Here is a 17,907-nt window from a genome sequence, read left to right as displayed (position 1 = left end):
ATTAATCTCGCTTTCTCTCCAAAGATGCTGCCACATCTGCTGAGTTTCTCCAGCAATTTCTGTTCTTGTTTAACTTGAAATTTCGGTGTGGAGTGAGCATGAACAGTGAAGGTTCGAAGGGCCGCACGCCCTACTCCTGCTCCTAGTGCTTATGTTCTTATGAAACAACTGACAAGATGAACTGACACCTCCTCACAGTCGGTGTTCTCGACCCGAAACTTTAACGCTTTGCCAGATCTCGTGAGTTCCTCCATCAATCTTTGCTTTCATTTTTAAAAAAAATCACTTCTCAATCCGCAACCGGGAACAGGCCTGCGGAATAAATGTCCTTTTTTAGAAAAAAAACTAGAGTTCGACTTTGCAACATGGTGCTTCTCCAAAACTCAAATAAATCTCACCACTGAACGGCTAACGGCACCAAGCAAGTGGTTAATCTGGATTATTTGAGCTCTGAGGAAGGGTCACCGCACCAGAAAGGTTAACTCTGATTTTTTTCACACACAGATGCTGCTGAGGTTTTCCAGCGACTTCAGTTTGGTGTTTGTAAATCTGGATTTACCTTGCGGCTCTGCGCTAACGACAGCGTCTCCGTTCCGTTGCTCTTCAGGTGGGTCCGCGTGCGGCGGGTTCGGCACGCGGCAGTCACATGGCGGTGGCTGGAGCGTGCCCAGTGCGCGCGCGCAAGGTGCAGAGAGCGCCAGTGCAGGCGGCCGCACCATGAAGCCGGTGCCGGGTCGTGTTTGTGCAGCGTTGCTGCTACTGGCTTTAACCGCTTTCAGCTCGTCGTCCTCCTCTGGCGAGCTGAGGCTTCGTCCCTCAGGTGACAGCTCTTGTTCGTTTCTGACTTAATTATTGTTTTCCAAGAGGAACAGGGGAAATCTTCCCGTCAGGATTGGGGCTGACTGTCTAGCGGAAAGTTTTAATAGGATGAGGGTACGAGGAACGTTACTACTTCTTCTTGGAGGAAAGTTGTGAAAAGGACGTTGTGATACGAGTGTTGACAAGATATTGAAGGATCCCTAAGTTTGTTTTTGAAGGAGGGAAGGCCAGCATCGTGTTGTCATTCGGTGATGTGCTAACTGTCTCTAACGCTTCCATCTTTTTCCGTTTCTAGCTGAAGTACTGTGGGCACTTAGTCTATCTATTCACTGTAGTTCTAGTTTACAGTGTTAGTGCAGTTAATATTTGCAGCACAAAGGGTTGCTCTGCTCGCAAGTAAACTCTTATTTATGTGAATGCTCTTTCATGCATCTAGCTTTTTCAAATTTTGTGCTATAATGTGATAACAATAGAGTATGAAGACGGCTAAGAAGACACTTAGTTGCAGCCCTTCTAAATCTATAGGGTGTTTAAAAGAAAACACTCTACATAAGAGATGTTTATAAAGTAAACGAACTTGAATGTTGTGCAATGCTCTTTATTTTCAGTCTACACAAAGAATGTTATTTATATCATAACTATTCCCCAAAATATTTCAATGTGCTGGGCCATCAGACAAGCAGACTGTAAAATACATCAAGATTTTAAACAAAGTATTAAGGAAATATTTGGTAAAATTTGGACCATAACACACCCCAGCTATTTTAGCTAAAATACTGCAGAAATGTGAAATTTATTCAGAAAATGCTGTTGAAACTCAGTGGGTCTCTTCCAGTAAATAAAATCATAGGATCCCTAGAGTGTGGAAGCAGGGCATTCGGCCCATCGAGTCCACACCAACCTTCCAAAGAGCATCCCACTCAATCCATCCTCGCCTATGCCATGCATTTCCAATGGCTAACTGACTTAGCCTGCACATCTGTGGACACTATGAGCAATTTACCATGTCTAATCCACCAAACCCCACACAGCCAGTCATCAGAGGGTGGAATTGAAGCTGGGTTGCTCGTGCTGTGGGGCAACAGTGCTAACTGCTGTGCCACTCTGTAGTTATTTTCAATCCATGCCAATATAACTGTGCCTGTGCTAAAAGAACAAGCAATTAGTTGAACTGAAGATTGTGGGTTTAAAAAAATATTTTGAGGTAGCAATCCCTTTGAGTACTTCCAGATCATAACAATTTGGCTGCTTTTTTAAAAATATGGTTTTTCTTGCTTTTTTAGCAAATATTTTAATACTGTATCTGAAGAAAAATTCCTGCCTTCCTTCTGTATCAAAACACCTCAATTTTGAATTGCTCTATAAAGTTGTTTTTCTGTGACTTTTTTTAATACTTTCTGGTCTGAGGAGAAAAATCACAACATCTCTAATCTCTTGAGATATCAAAACCATGGCGATATTAAAGTAAATTTCTTCATAGCCAGGAGCTGAATGTCTTTATTACTTCATTTAAGTTTCTTTTCCTCTCTGCGTAGTGCCACAGTCTTGTCAAACATGTTTTGAACTTGACATTTTAGGTATGCATGGTGCATAAAATTGCATTTTAGAAATGTTCTAGTGATTCCTGTTAACTGTACAGAGTAAAACATTTCAACAATGAAACAAAATTTGTGCATAATTCATAGGTTTCAGAGTATTAAAAAGTTGCCGTTCTACCAGAAGTACCCAGAGCATAATAAAAATATTTATATTTTACATTCACCTCACTTCCTCTCAAGTGCAAAATAAAACTAAAACTTTCGAGTGTCCTTCTTGCCAGCAGGATTGCAGAGTTAACTGGAGTAGATCACTGAACCAGAAATCTAAGCCAGTTTTCTAGTAAATTATTAAAAACTATCACGGGTGATAACTGTTAACTGGCCAAAGTCAAATGTCAATGTCAAATACGAGCTATTTGGCATGAATTTTTTTTAAGGCTCAGTTTCTATGATATTTCTGGTTTTACAGTGTGTTGCATGTCGCCATGTTGTTCTGCGTTAGTCATCTGAAGTTGGGATCCAATCAGAAACCTTTTTTAACTAGACAATCGAGTTCAAAAGAGGGCATTTGGCCGATTGTATCTGTACCAGCATTCTGAGTGGTTTTCCACTAACTCTGCACATTATTTCTGTTTGTGTAATCCAAAACCCACTTGAATGCCTCAATTGAATATGCTTGCCGGCAGCATATTCTAAATTCTAACTCTTCACTGTGGGGGGAAAATTGCTTTTTCTCACATTGCATTTATTTCCCTTGCAGAAGATGTTGAAACATTGCCGTCTGGTGTCAGAGATATCAAAGTGTAGAGCTGGATGAACACAGCAGGCCAAGCAGCATCATAGGAGCAGGAAGGCTGACGTTTCAGGCCAAGACGCCCATCAGCCTTCCTGCTCCTCTGATGCTGCTTCGCCTGCTGTGTTCATGCAGCTCTAAATCTTGTTATCTCAGATTCTCCAGCATCTGCAGTTTTTATTAGCCCTCTGGTGTCAATCTTTTGGAAGAAGAAACAACTTATTTCTGTCCTGTTCAGATCCCTCATGATTTTGAAGAGTTCTGTCAAATCTGCTGTTCGCTTTGTCCTGTTAGGGAAAACAGTCCTAACTTCTCCAAACCTTGCTCATAATTTGATGAAGGATCTAGGCCCGAAACGTCAGCTTTTGTGCTCCTGAGATGCTGCTTGGCCTGCTGTGTTCATCCAGCCTCACATTTTATTATCTTGGATTCTCCAGCATCTGCAGTTCCCATTATCTCTCATAATTTAAATGCCTTGTTTGTTGGAAATCTCTTCTGCACTTTCTCCAATGCGTTTATATCCTTCCTATAGTGTGGCACCCAGAGCCCTACCCAATTTCTTCAGCTGAGGACTAACTAGTATCCTGTATAAGTTCTTCATAATGTCTGCCTTTTGTATAAGTTCAAAAATCACATGAAACCAGGTTGTTGTGACCTTTTTGGCCTTGACCAAACCAATCCAACACTGGCACTTCCACATCATGGCTACCGTCTTTGTACTGTATATGACTATTAATGAAGTGTAGAAAGGTGAATCTGCTAAGCACTTACCCATTCACTCAACCTGTCTAAATCACCTTGAAGGCTCTTTACATCTTCCTCATCACTCTCAGCCCCACCTGGTTTTATATCATCAGCAACTTTGATTATACTTGATTCTTTCATTGAAATTGCTGATTATATTATGATGAATATCTGGGGCCCAAGCACTGATCCCCATGGGACTCCACTTTTCACTCTTTACTTAGACAAACACCCTTTTTTTGTTTTTTTTCCAGTTAGCAGATAGGAAACAATTCACAATCTATTGAAGTATATTACTATCAATTTCACGTCCTTTGATTTTTATCACTCTAATCTCTTATGAAGGGACCAAAATTGTATGCAATACTCTAGGTGCGGTCTCTCTTGTATAGATGTGGCAGCACTTCCTTACTTTTATGCTTTATTTCTTTAGCAATAAATGTCAAAAATCCATTTGCCTTCCTTATTACCGTCTGTGTCTGCGATTCATGTGCAAAGATACTCAGGTTCCTTTGAACGGAAGCATTCTGAAGTTTCTCACTATTTAGATAATTTGCTTTTCTATTCCTCTGACCAAACTGGAAAACCTCATATTTACCCACATTAAACTTCATCTGCCAAATTTTGGCCCATTCACCTAAAATATCCATATCTATTTGTGACTTTCTTATTTCTTCATTGCAACTTACTTTCACACTTATTTTAGTGCAGTAGTGAACCAAGGATTTCCTTCTCATATGGTTGACAGGGCTCTGAGCCATACCTGACCACTTATCCGCACGTCTTCCTTCACTGTTTCCCTGACCAACATAAGGATTCCCCTTGTCCTCACTTTTCAACCCATTCGTCTTTTCATTCAAAGTATCATCCTCTGCCATTTCCACAGCCTCTGGGAGGAGACCACCAAGCATATTTTCCCCTTGCTTCCACTATCAGCATTAAACAAGGACTGCTGTCTCTGACACCCTGGTCCACTTCTCCATCACTCTTAATACTTGCCTGTTCACCTTCTACATCCTTACTCTCCAAGGCCCTGAACACATTCTAGATGAAACAATGTTTTATTTCTGCTTCTTCCTATCTCATTTACTGTAGTAACATGTCATGCAATTTCCTTTTAATTAGCAAAACCAAATGCATACTGGATGATCCCTTTGCTGAACACCTCCACTGTATTCATAGCAATGACCCCAACCATCCAGTTGTCCGCAATTTCAGTAAACTCCCATGCTCTCATGTTAACAATTATCCTGGAGTTGCTGCAGTGTTCCACTAATACACAACACAAACTCAAGGAATAAAATCTCATTTTCTACTTTTTTAATTTATTCATTTTGTGGGATGTAGCATCCAGCATTCATTCCCCGTCCCTGGTTGCCGTTCAGAAGGTGGTCGTGAACTGCTTTCTTGAACCACTGCAGAATTGACCCACAATGCCATGAGGGAGGGAATTCCAGGATTTTGACCTAGCGACATTTAAGGAACACAATATTTTCACATCAGGACTGAGAGTGACTTGGAGGGGAACTTGAAGATGGTGGTGTTCCCATGTACCTGCTGCAGTTGTCTTTCTAGGTGGAAGTGGTCATGGGTTTGGAATGTGCTGTCTGAGGAACTTTGAATTTCTGCAGTGCATCTTGTAGATAGTTCACACTGTTGCTACTGAGCATCGGTGGAAGAGGGAGTGGATGCTTGTAGTGCCAATCAAGCAGGCTGCTTTGTCCTAGATGGTGCCAAACCCCTTGAGTGTTGTTGGGGCTGCACTCATTCAGGCACGCGGTGGGTATTCCACCACACTCCTGACTTGTGCCTTGTAGATGGTGCGCAGGCTTTTGGGCGTCAGGAGGTGAGTTAATTACTGCAGTATTCCTAGCCTCTGAATTACTTTTGTAGTCATTGCATTTATGTGGTAAATTACTGATCAATGGTAACACCCAGGATGGTGATTGTGTCCTGGAGGCCAGAAAGTGTCAAAGCGTTATGTTGAATTCCACAACTTGAAAACCTGGCTATATGGTGTCTGTCCTCAATATTTCTTGTATTGTTCATTCTCACTTCACAGCCTTGTGTCTGTTTGTGAGTTGTCTATAGAACATAGAACAGTACAGCACAGAACAGGCCCTTCAGCCCACAGTGTTGTGCCGACCATTGATCCTCATGTATGCACCCTCAAATTTCTGTGACCATATACATGTCTAGCAGTCTCTTAAATGACCCCAATGACCTTGCTTCCACAACTGCTGCTGGCAACGCATTCCATGCTCTCTCAACTCTCTGCGTAAAGAACCTGCCTCTGACATCCCCTCTATACTTTCCACCAACCAGCTTAAAACTATGACCCCTCGTGCTAGCCATTTCTGCCCTGGGAAATAGTCTCTGGCTATCAACTCTATCTATGCCTCTCATTATCTTGTATACCTCAATTAGGTCCCCTCTCCTCCTCCTTTTCTCCAATGAAAAGAGACCGAGCTCAGTCAACCTCTCTTCATAAGATAAGCCCTCCAGTCCAGGCAGCATCCTGGTAAACCTCCTCTGAACCCTCTCCAAAGCATCCACATCTTTCCTATAATAGGGCGCCCAGAACTGGACGCAGTATTCCAAGTGCGGTCTAACCAAAGTTTTATAGAGCTGCAACAAGATCTCACGACTCTTAAACTCAATCCCCATGTTAATGAAAGCCAAAACACCATATGCTTTCTTAACAACCCTGTCCACTTGGGTGGCCATTTTAAGGGATCTATGTATCTGCACACCAAGATCCCTCTGTTCCTCCACGCTGCCAAGAATCCTATCCTTAATCCTGTACTCAGCTTTCAAATTCGACCTTCCAAAATGCATCACCTCGCATTTATCCAGGTTGAACTCCATCTGCCACCACTCAGCCCATCTCTGCATCCTGTCAATGTCCCGCTACAGCCTACAACAGCCCTCTACACTGTCAACGACACCTCCGACCTTTGTGTCGTCTGCAAACTTGCTGACCCATCCTTCAATCCCCTCATCCAAGTCATTAATAAAAATTACAAACAGTAGAGGCCCAAGGACAGAGCCCTGTGGAACCCCACTCACCACTGACTTCCAGACAGAATATTTTCCTTCTACTACCACTCGCTGTCTTCTGTTGGCCAGCCAATTCTGTATCCAAGCAGCTAAGTTCCCCTGTATCCCATTCCTCCTGACCTTCTGAATGAGCCTACCATGGGGAACCTTATCAAATGCCTTACTGAAGTCCATATACACCACATCCACAGCTCGACCCTCATCAACTTTGCTGTCAGCAGAGACAATGCATTTTCTCCCTTTCGCACCTTAAATTACTACATTCATTCCACATTTTTTTTCTCTTTCACCACAACTAGCAACCCCTTTGTCCTTTGCACTGGGTCTCCATAGAATTTGCTATCCTTGCTCCTCCTGTGCCTCCATTGAAAGCATACAATCACCATTTTCTACCCTTTCAGTTCCAGAAGAGAGTTATATCTTGTACGAAATTTTAACTTTTTCTCTCTCCACAAGTGACACCAGACCTGCTGATTTCCCTACATTCTCTGGTCAAGTTTTTAGAATCTGTAGCATTTTGCTTGATTTATTAGACATATAGTAGGTGCACTTCATTGCAGAAGGCTTTTTTCCTTTATTTATTCATAAGATGAGGGTTTTGCTGTCTAGGCAGCATTTATCTCCCATCCCTAATTTCCCAGATGGTAGTTAAGAGTCGGTCACATTACTGTGAGTTTGGAGTCACGTGTAGGCCATATCAAGTAAGGATGGCAGTTTCTTTCCCTAAAGGACATTAGTGAACCAGGTGGGTTTTTCCTGCCAATCAGCAATGGATTCGTAGTCATCATTAGACTCTTAATTCCAGATATTTTACTGAACTCAAATTCATCTGTGGTGGGATTTGAACCCAGATCTCCAGAATGTTATCTGGGTCCCTGGGTTAACACTCCAGCAATAATACCACTAGGCCATTGTCTCCTCTTTTAGTAAAGAAAGAAGGCAGTCTTACTGCCTTGGTGAGACCACATCTGGTGTATTGTGTGCTGTTTTAGTCTCTTTACCCAAGGTACATTCGACATAGATGGAGTGCAGTGAAGGTTCACCAGACTAATTTCTGGGATAGGCTGGACCTGTAATTTTAGAAAAAAATGGGATCTCATTGAAACTTTATAAAATTCTGACAGGCTGGACAGACTGGTTGAAGGCACGATATTTCCCTGACCCGGTGGTCCAGAATAACGGGTCACAGTCTCAGGATATGGCTAGGCCATTTTACATTGAGATGAGATTTTTTTTTCCACTATGAAGGTGGTAATCTTGTGGAATTCTCTACCAGAGCAAGCTGTGAAGACCAAGTCACTGAATATATTTAAGAAAGAAATAGATTTCTAGAGGCCAAAAGTTTCAAGGAGAGAGAGTGGGAGTATGATGATCAGATCAAGGTTAATCACGACCATGCTGAATGGCAAAGCATGCTTGATGGACTAACTGGCTTACTCCTACTCTTAGTTTTCTCTTTTTACGGAAAAAGACAAGGATGCACCTGAAGTACGCATTCTAAATTGGGGAAAGGTCAGTTTTACAAATGAAATTAAGGAAAGGGAGGGACCAGTAAGAGATCAAGAAAGTCATTCTGTGTATAGGTCGAAGATACCAAGTTTACTTGCCAAATTTAAGGGCATTTAAATGGTCATTGGATAAATATATGGATAATAATGGAATAGTGTAGTTTAGATGGGCTTCAGTTTGGTTTCACAGGTCAGTGCAACGTCAAGAGCCGAAGGGCCTATACTGCGCTGTAGTGTTCTATGTTCTATGTGTTCTTAATGAATACTTTGTATTTTCTTCACAAAAAAAGGGGAAAAAAAATCAAATATTATAGTTGAGGAATGGTCACCGGACTTGAAACGTTAACTCTGTTTTCTCCTTCACAGATGCTGTCAGACCTGCTGAGCCTTTCCAGCAACTTTGTTTTTGTTCCTGATTTACAGCATCCACAGTTCTTTTGGTTTTTGTTATAGTTGAGGAACTTGTTTTCTTTATTCTTGTTATTTTGCTGTCAGTAATTTAGGTGTGTTTTGCCCCGATGCAATATTAATTTCCTGGGGATGTCTGGCATACTGATCTCTTACGGCCATAAAGATATTGGAGTATAATTGCCCGTAGTGTTCAGGGATGTGTGGGTTATATGGGGATGGGTCCGGGTGGGATGCTTCAAGGGGCGGTGTGGACTTGTTGGGCGAAGGGTCTGTTTTCACACTGTAGGAAATCTAATTAATCAAATCAGATCAGATCATTCAACCCATTTAGTCTGCTGTGCCATTCAGTGAGATCATAATTGCATTAACAATGCTCAACTACACTTTCTTGCCTTTTCCTCATAACTCATTTGCTGGTTTTTTAAAAAAATCTCTCAGTCTGAACAGTGGTTATACTTAATGACCCAGCCTCAACAGCATTTGTCTTTTTTTAATTCACTCAAGGCACATGGGTGTCACAGGCTGGTCAGCATTTATTGCCCAAACCTGATTTTTATTTTTTTATTCATTAACGGAATGTGGACATCACTGGCTGGACAGCATTTATTGCCCATCTTTAAGTGCCCAGAGGGCAATTAAGAATCAACCACATTGCTGTGGTCTGGAGTCACATGAAGACCAGACCAGATAAGGATGGCAGATTTCCCTCCCTAAAGGACATTAGTGAACCAGATGTATTTTTCCTGACAATCGGCAATGGATTCATGGTCATCATTAGACTCTTAATTACAGATATTTATTGAATTCAAATTCTACCATCTGTCATGGTGAAATTTGAGCCGAGGTTCCCAGAATATTATTTGGGTTTCTGGATTAATAGTCTAGAGATAATACCACTAGGCTATTGCCTACGCTGTTGTCCCTTGAAGGTGATGGTGAGCGGCTACCTTCAACCACTGCAGTCTTTGTGCTGTAAGTAGACTTCCAATGCCCTTAGGGAGGGAATTCCAGGATTGTGACCCAGTAACGGCTAAAGAGCGAAGAAAGAAAAAATCAAGATTGAGAGTTGGTTTGAGGGAACTTGCAGGTGGTGGTGCTCCCATGTAGCTGTTGCCCCGTCTGTCTAGATGGAAGTGGTCGTGGGTGTGGAAGGTGCTGTCTAATGATCTTTGGTGAATTTCCGTGGTGTCTTGTGGATAGCACGTACTACCGTTACTGGACGTAGATCTGAGAGTGAATGCTTGTGGATGTGGTACCAACCTAGCAGTCTGTTTTGTCCTGGTGTCAAGCTCCTCGTGCTGGCGTTGCCCCCATCCAGGCAAATGGGGAGTATTCCAGCACGTTCCAGGCTTGTGCCTTGTAGATGGTGGCCAGGTTTTGGGGATTCAAGAAGTGAGTTACATGCTGCAGTATTCCTTGTCTCTGATCTGTTTCAGCCACTGTGTTTATGCGGTGAGTCCAGTTGAGTTTCTGGTCAATGGCAACCTCAAGGATGTTGTTCGTGGGGTTTCAGTGATGGTAATGCTATTGAACGCCAAGGAGCAGTGGTTAAATTGTGTCTTATTGGAGATGGTCATTAAATGGCATTTGTGTGGCATGAATATTACTTGCCACATATTAGCCCAAGTCTGGATATTGTCCATATCTTGTGGCATTTGATCATGGACTGCTTTAGTATCCGAGAAATCGCAAATGATTGCACAATATTCAGCATTATCAAACATCCTTACATCTGACCTTATGATGGAGCAAAAGGCACTGATGAAGCAGCTGATGATGGTTGGGCTGAGGGCATTACCCTGAAGAACCTCACCAGAGATGTCCTGGAGTTGAGATGACTGATCTCCAACAACTGAAACTATCTGTGCCAGGTATGACTCCAATCAGTCAATCTGCCCTGATTCCTAACAATTCCAGTTTTGCTAGGCCTCATTGATACCACACTATGTGAATATTGCCTTAATGTCAAGGGCTGTCACTCTCACTTCACCTCTGGAATTTAGCTCTTCTGTCCATGTTTGAACCAAGGGCTGTAATGAGATCATCAGCTGAGGGACTCTGGCAGACCTAAACTGACCATCATTAAACAGGTTATTGCTGAGCAGATGTTGCTCGAAAGAACAGTTGATGACACTTTCCGTCACTCTTTACTGATCAAGAGTAGTCTGGAGTGATAGTTAGCTGGGTTGAATTTTTTGATATTGTGTACAAAACATATCTCTTCCATTTTCCACATTGTCATGTAAATGCCAGTGTTATAACTGTACTGGAACAGCTAGGGGAGTGACAAGTCTCAAGTATGATTGCTGGCATGTTGTTAGGGTCTGATGTTACCCCTTTCACTGACAGCTGAAGAAGGTGTGAGACTCTGAAAGCTTATCTTCAAATACACCTGTGGACTTTAGCCTGGTGTTGTAATTTTTAACCTTGTCAGGCCTTTATAGTATCCAGTGCCTCCAACAACTTCCTGAAATCATGGAAGTGAATCAGATCGGCTCAGGTATTCCACAGATTTGTTATCCTTTAAGGGAAGAAATTTGTCTATATTTCACTTAAATGTTTGACCCCATGGTTTGAGATTGTCTTGTCAGAAATTTTCTGAAGAAGGGTCTAGGCCCAAAATGTCAGCCTTCCTGCTCCTCTGCTGCTTGGCCTGTTGTGTTCATCCAGCTCGACCTCTTGTTATCTCTAATGTTTTGGCGAACCAGGCTCAAATCCCACCATGGCAGATGGTGGAAATCAAATTCAGTTTTTTAAAAAAAATTGTTTGAAGACTCTGATTACCGTGAAACCATTGTCAGTTGTCAGGAAAATCCCTCTGGTTCACTAATGTCCTTTAGGGAAGGAAGCTGCCATCCTTACCTGGTCTGGATGACGTGACTCCAGACCCTCGACAATGTGGTTGACTCTCAACTACTTTCTGGGCAATTTTTATCTTTTTATTTAATTCATTCAATGAGTCACTGGCTATGCCAGCATTTAATTCCCATCCCTCCTTAGAGATGGCCAATAAATGCTGGTCTTGCTGGTGATACCCTCAGCCCATGAAAGAATAAAAAAGAAGTCCCCCAAAGAATCTTGTATATTTCAAAAAGGTCTCCTTTCTTTCTTACAAACTCAAATAAGTACAGGCTGAACCTATTCAACGTTCTCCTCATGACACAGCTCCTATATACCAGTGAATTCTTTGTAGACTGCCTCCAATCCTCAGCTGTAAATACTAATGCACTGTAATTATTCAGCATATCCAATACTTCCTTCTTTTCAATGACTACATCGCTGTTATTAGCTTTACAGAGACCCACATTGCTCCTGACTACCATCTTTCAGTATGTAATTGTGAAAACATTTGGTGCTTGTTCTCCTATCCTTTAAGTTTTGTAGTTACTATTTGGTTGTTCTTATTGTCTGTTTTGTCACCCTTTGCTGTACTTTGTTCTTTCTTGTGTACCAGGTTCTGGAGCAGGGATTTCCCTTAAAGCATTGACAGCTTCCCATTGAATGAGACCTTCGGATGCTCCTTGACCATGACAAGATGTTCTCATTGTCTTTACCTTTTGCATTAATGAGTTTTTACTTTTATGGAACTGGCCGTCAATCTACAATTGCCACTGGAAAATACAATGTCTGACAATGTCTATCCTCATTTGACCACCACCTAACTACCTGTTGCCGATGCTGTGCTGTGTCTAGCATCAGCCCGTGTCAGTTGATGAGGCAAACTTTCTGCACTCCCTGAAGTCAAACATGAAGGCACAAAGGGCATTTCTTACCATAACTGGACTCTGTTACCTCACCAGTTACACGAAAGAATTATGTTTTGGCCATAAGGCCCACCTTCCTCTTTTCTCATCAGTTGAGATCCTTAAGTGGGGAATTAAGACCACTTAATGGCCTCATCCTGTCAGTGCTAGGTGAATCACCAGTCAATTTTGCCTTCACCATGTCACCATCAGAAAATACATGAGACAGAACAGTAGAAAGGTAGACACAGGTTTACAGATTCTCTGTCTCTGTTTGGGTTAAGCTGCAAATGCAGGCAACATTGTGATGTATCCCCCTGCTGTCCAACATGGCAGCCCACCTGCTAAGGGCTTTTCTGTTTTATCATTTGAAAAGCTGGCAATAATGTATAATTAGCAGGGATGGATACTGTTTGGTATGAATGGAATGGGCTTCAGCTCTGGCACCAGAACATAGGACAGCACAGCACAGGAACAGACCTTTCAGCCCACCATGTCTGCACCAACCATGATGCTATTTTAATCTAATCTCGCCTGTATCCCTCTGTTCCCTGACTGTTCACCTGTCTAAATGCTGCTTAAATGTTGCTATCATAGCTGCTTCTACCACCTCTAGGTGATTCCAAACACTTATCACCCACAGTGTTTAAAACAAAAACTTGTCTGGCACATCTACTCCTTTAAACTGTTCTTATCTCACGTTAAACCAATGCCCCCTAGTTGTGTGACAGAAAGGAGCTGTTGTGGCAGGACTGTTTGGTTGAACTATGCTAGAGTTTCTGTACTGGCAAGTCAAAGAACTAGTCCTATGGAGAAGACTTTAAATGAAATGGAGATGGAAAGGGTTTGAGAGAGGGGAATTGTGAGCTCAGCCTTCCTGCTCCTCTGCTGCTTGGCCTGCTGTGATCATCCAGCTCTACACCTTGTTATCTCAGATTCTCCAATATCTGCAGTTCCTACTATCTCTGAAACTACTTACTGACCATATGCAGTTTCTGTTCCTCTTCACCTCCCATTCATATGTCTATCAAGATATGCCTTAATTATTACTCACATGCCTGCTTCCACTGCCTCAACTGGCAATGTGTTTCAGGCATTCCCCATCTTGTTTGGATAAATCTTCCCTGCACTTCTCCCCTAAACTGCCCCCCCCCCCCCCGCCCCTCACCTTGAACCTGTGCCCATCTGTAGTTGACCTTTCCAACCTTGAGGGGGAAACAGCCATTGTCTATCCACCCCATCTATGCCCCTCATAATTTTTTAGACCTCTGTCAGATCACCCCACAGCCTGTGTCATTCCAGTGAAAACAGTGAGTTTATCCAATCTCTTCACATACCTAAAACACTCAGGGTCAGGCAACATCTTTGTAACCCTAGATAATAAAAATGTGAGGCTGGATGAATACAGCAGGCCAAGCAGCATCTCAGGAGCACAAAAGCTGACGTTTCGGGTCTAGGCCCGAAACGTCAGCTTTTGTGCTCCTGAGATGCTGCTTGGCCTGCTGTGTTCATCCAGCCTCACATTTTATTATCTTGGATTCTCTGGCATCTGCAGTTCCCATTATCTTTGTAACCCTTCTCTGTTTGCTCGAAAGCACCCACATTCTTCTGGCCTTCTGGGAACCAGAACTGCATGCAAAATTCCAAATGTGGCCTAACTAAAGTTTACACAGATGTAACATCAAAGAATCTGCAGTTCCCATTATCTCTGCCAATTTTTTTATTTTATGCCCCAGCCGATAAAGGCAAGTGTACAAGAGCAAATACTCTTGGATTTGATCGTAAGAAATTAACATATACCAAGTAAGAGGTGTACAATTATCTAAATCTAATCATTACAGTTGATTAAGTTTACAATCATGCAGAGAATAAATTAACCTATCATTACATAGGTACATGTGCCTAATTGTAGTGTATGACTACTGCGAAGGTGTTTATAGTACGAATGATCAGGTCTGATTGCAGTATAGGTTACAAGTTGTCCTTGATGTAACAGTTCATGTCTGACCTGTGTGTGTATCAATTATCCTCCCTTATCTGATGCTGGTGTGTTTTAATGACTTCAAGGCTCAGAGGTTCAATGAATAAACAACCTCTTTGTTCAGCTTTGAGCATTATCATTATTATTCCTTTGCTATCTTGCAGGTAAGTTGGTTCCTAGAACGAATGTATTGTTTAACCAACAATTTGGCGTCAGTGAGTTTATCTACAACTAGCAGTTCACAACTGTCACTTAACTATTGCTCTGCAAGTTATTTTATAAAATATTTTTTAAACCTTTTCACCATGTGAAAAACACGCGTCAGAAACAATTATGCTAAACCTAAGTTAGGGTAGTTCCAAAATAATGAGGGCAGAAGTTGAAGCAAAACCATGCCTGTTTTACATGAGGGTAATATTTAGGAAAAACCTACTCCCTTCTCAAAATACTGGTCCTTGAAGTGTCCATTTCCATGGTTGCCAGCAGCATTGTAATTTCTTAGCCAAATAACCATGTGGGATATTTAATAGTGCAGGATACCACAGATGACAATCTTGATCTTGCCCCCACATTCACATTACTGCAAAAAAGCAGGACAAAAGTCAAAACATCTTTCAGTCAGGACCATTCAAATGGAATACAATGAGCCTGTTCTGTTCTCCCTGAGACCAGTTAATAACCTCTGATTAGGAAGTAAATTTGAGACTTCTGATCTGCATGGCTCATTATCTTGCCAGGGGATGGATTTTATTTACTGAGCCGTTAAGGGCATTCATTCATCATTTGTCATTGGCGATTAATGTAACCACCAGCCATAGTGGCAAAGTTAGCAGCAGCACCCAGCTAGTAGTTTGTTTCCCATTGGTAGGGGCTGGTTTCCAGTCTGTTCAAAAAACACCACGCCCAATTGACATGAAAGGAACTATTCTGGATTTCTGCATGTTTTCACTGAAAGTGTTACAAGCGAGCAAGAAAGTTTGTATAAGAGATAATAAGGTGTAAAGCTGGATGAACACAGCAGGCCAAGCAGCATCAGCGGAGCAGGAAGGCTGGCGTTTCGGGACTAGATCCTCCTTGTATTGTGCATTAACTCGAAGTAACTTTATTTACCTATATTACTGGTTCTCCAAGCACGTATTTTAATGCTCCTTATGTGCAAAGGATGTTCGATTTAGTGCCAGCAATCATTCTGTCTCTACTGGCTGCCTATGGTACCAGGTACTTTAATTGTGAGAGGGTGGAAGGAGCTCAGAGGTGGGACTGATGTCAGACATGCAAGGACTGATGTCTATGTTTTAAAACAAAAGTATTGAAAGTTGTAGCTCCATTATGCAGATATAGGATTGTATTGCAGTGACAGCAAGGACGGCAATTTTACAAATTTGGTATCAAACCTTCTAGTTACTAACCTTGAATGCCCTAACTTCTCTCCTTCAAATGGTGAGACAATCCAAGCCAGTATGGTGGGAATTTGTAGATTATGGTATCAGCTGACTAGTTAAGCAATTTCTGTAGAACACGCAGAGGAAATGACTTCTATCATATAGCTGTGCTGATCATAAAATGTGGACATCAAGAATGACTTCTACATCTAATATGAATGCATTGTCTGCAATAAAAGCAATCACAATTATATCAAAAGAATAAATATCTGTGGAGTTCCCATTGTCTGTACAGCTAATTTTGAACTTATTGTGACAAATTTATTTTCTTTACAACATCAATTCCTTTGAAATACAGCTATTATCATTCTTCGGTTCACAAAAAAATCAAATTTAAAAGCTTTGTTTACTGCTTTGTTTCTCCTTTCTCTTTTCTTTCTCCTCTCTGTTTTCTTTCTCCCACTTGTTTCCATCCTCTTCCCAGATAGTAATGAATAGTTCTTCGGTGGAAGAATGACAACATATTACTATCCATATCTCAGCTGCCAGAAATCTGACTTGTACTTAGGCAGAGATCTGTTGTCCATAGGGTACAAACTCAAGAAAGATATTTTTGAAACTTGAAGCAGTCTATAAATGGGTTATTTTTACAGTTCTTCAGGCACAATTATTTTGCAGTATTTAATATTTTGGCTACAGTCAGTTTCTAATATGTACTGTATTAATGTGTATTTTCTATAATGGCTAAAGGATATCTTCCATCATCCAATAATGACCCATTGATTTTCTGCTGCCAGCTACTCCTAACACAACAACTGTGCATCCATCCATTGAATCTCCAAACCATACAGCAACAACGCAAATAACCACCAAAACAGAAACCACTGTAACAACTGTGCTTACAACTGGTAGGCCAGCAACCACCAAATCTGGGAGTAGCACAGCAACTGCTACCACAGCAGCTTCTGCAAATAGTACAAGTATGTATCTTTAAAGAGTTTAGGGAAATTCTGGAGTTGCGTTGTGGGCAAAATAGAGTATGATGATATAAATTTGGAATTTTTGCCATTTTAAATATTTAATTTTGTGCAGATTGTAAGAAATAATTCATTGGATTTTTTTGTTAACAGCTGAAATTTTGCTAAGGAATTGTTGAATAAAGGGTAGTATAAAAGTGAAGACCTTAGTTAATATTTAAACCTCCTGTGCAGGTGTGTGTGTAAGGGACAGCAGATAAAGTAGCAAGGTTGAGTTGAGAGTGATAATTGTGTTGTTGTGGTGGGTGGGATACTGGTGCAAAGGCACAGTGTGAATGGGGCACCATTTTCATTTCAATCAAACAGACAAGTAAGAACAATCAACGTGAGACGATAGAAAGAAGATTAGTCCTGTGTTTTCAGAGGCCAGTATGGGAAGAGATTGGAGATGGGGAGAAAGACTGGAGTCCAGGGCAAGGGTGGGAGTGAAAGCAGGGGCTTGACTTTCAAATGTAGGTTTGAGAAGAGTGATCCAGCATCACATTCAGAAAAGTTTTACTTCTGGCTGAAGCCTATTGGGTAGTCTTCTTACAGCCTTGTTTTCCTTAACAAACCAACCTTGAAGTGTGGACCTCATTGGTTCAGCCATTTGTATTTTCATACATAACATTTGATCCAGGAATTGGCGATGATTAGCCAATATTTTTTGCCCATCTCTATTATGTTAGGTGGTACAATTTCAGATGGGAATGTATACATTTTTACCCCTTCCCCTCCCTATTTTGGAGAATGATAGCCTTGTTATTGCTCGAAACAGGTCTTGTGCAACCTAATGTCTAGGCCAATAGCTACCTTCTATAGTAATTAGAGGCTGAAGATACTGTATGAGCCATATCCCTTTTTAGATGATAATTAAAAATCCTTACTATACTATTTTATTGCAGTCTTGAT

The 17,907-nt window shown here is 41.5% G+C and overlaps 1 protein-coding gene across 1 annotated transcript in view; it reads left to right on the top strand.

The window, feature by feature from the left end:
- Positions 1–676: 676 nt before the first annotated feature.
- LOC125453439 (porimin-like) overlaps positions 677–17,907 on the top strand; it is a 30,704-nt gene continuing 13,473 nt past the window's right edge. Inside the window, exons 1-2 of the mRNA XM_048533057.2 lie at positions 677–820; positions 16,777–16,959. Of these exons, the coding sequence (XP_048389014.1) occupies positions 718–820; positions 16,777–16,959 (286 nt within the window). The 5' untranslated portion in view covers positions 677–717. The remainder of the gene's footprint in view (positions 821–16,776; positions 16,960–17,907) is intronic.

This window comes from Stegostoma tigrinum, chromosome 6 (assembly GCF_030684315.1).
Source record: "Stegostoma tigrinum isolate sSteTig4 chromosome 6, sSteTig4.hap1, whole genome shotgun sequence".
NCBI lineage: Eukaryota > Metazoa > Chordata > Chondrichthyes > Orectolobiformes > Stegostomatidae > Stegostoma > Stegostoma tigrinum.
Note: the sequence above shows the minus strand (reverse complement) of the source record. Positions and strands in the feature narration are given on the sequence as shown.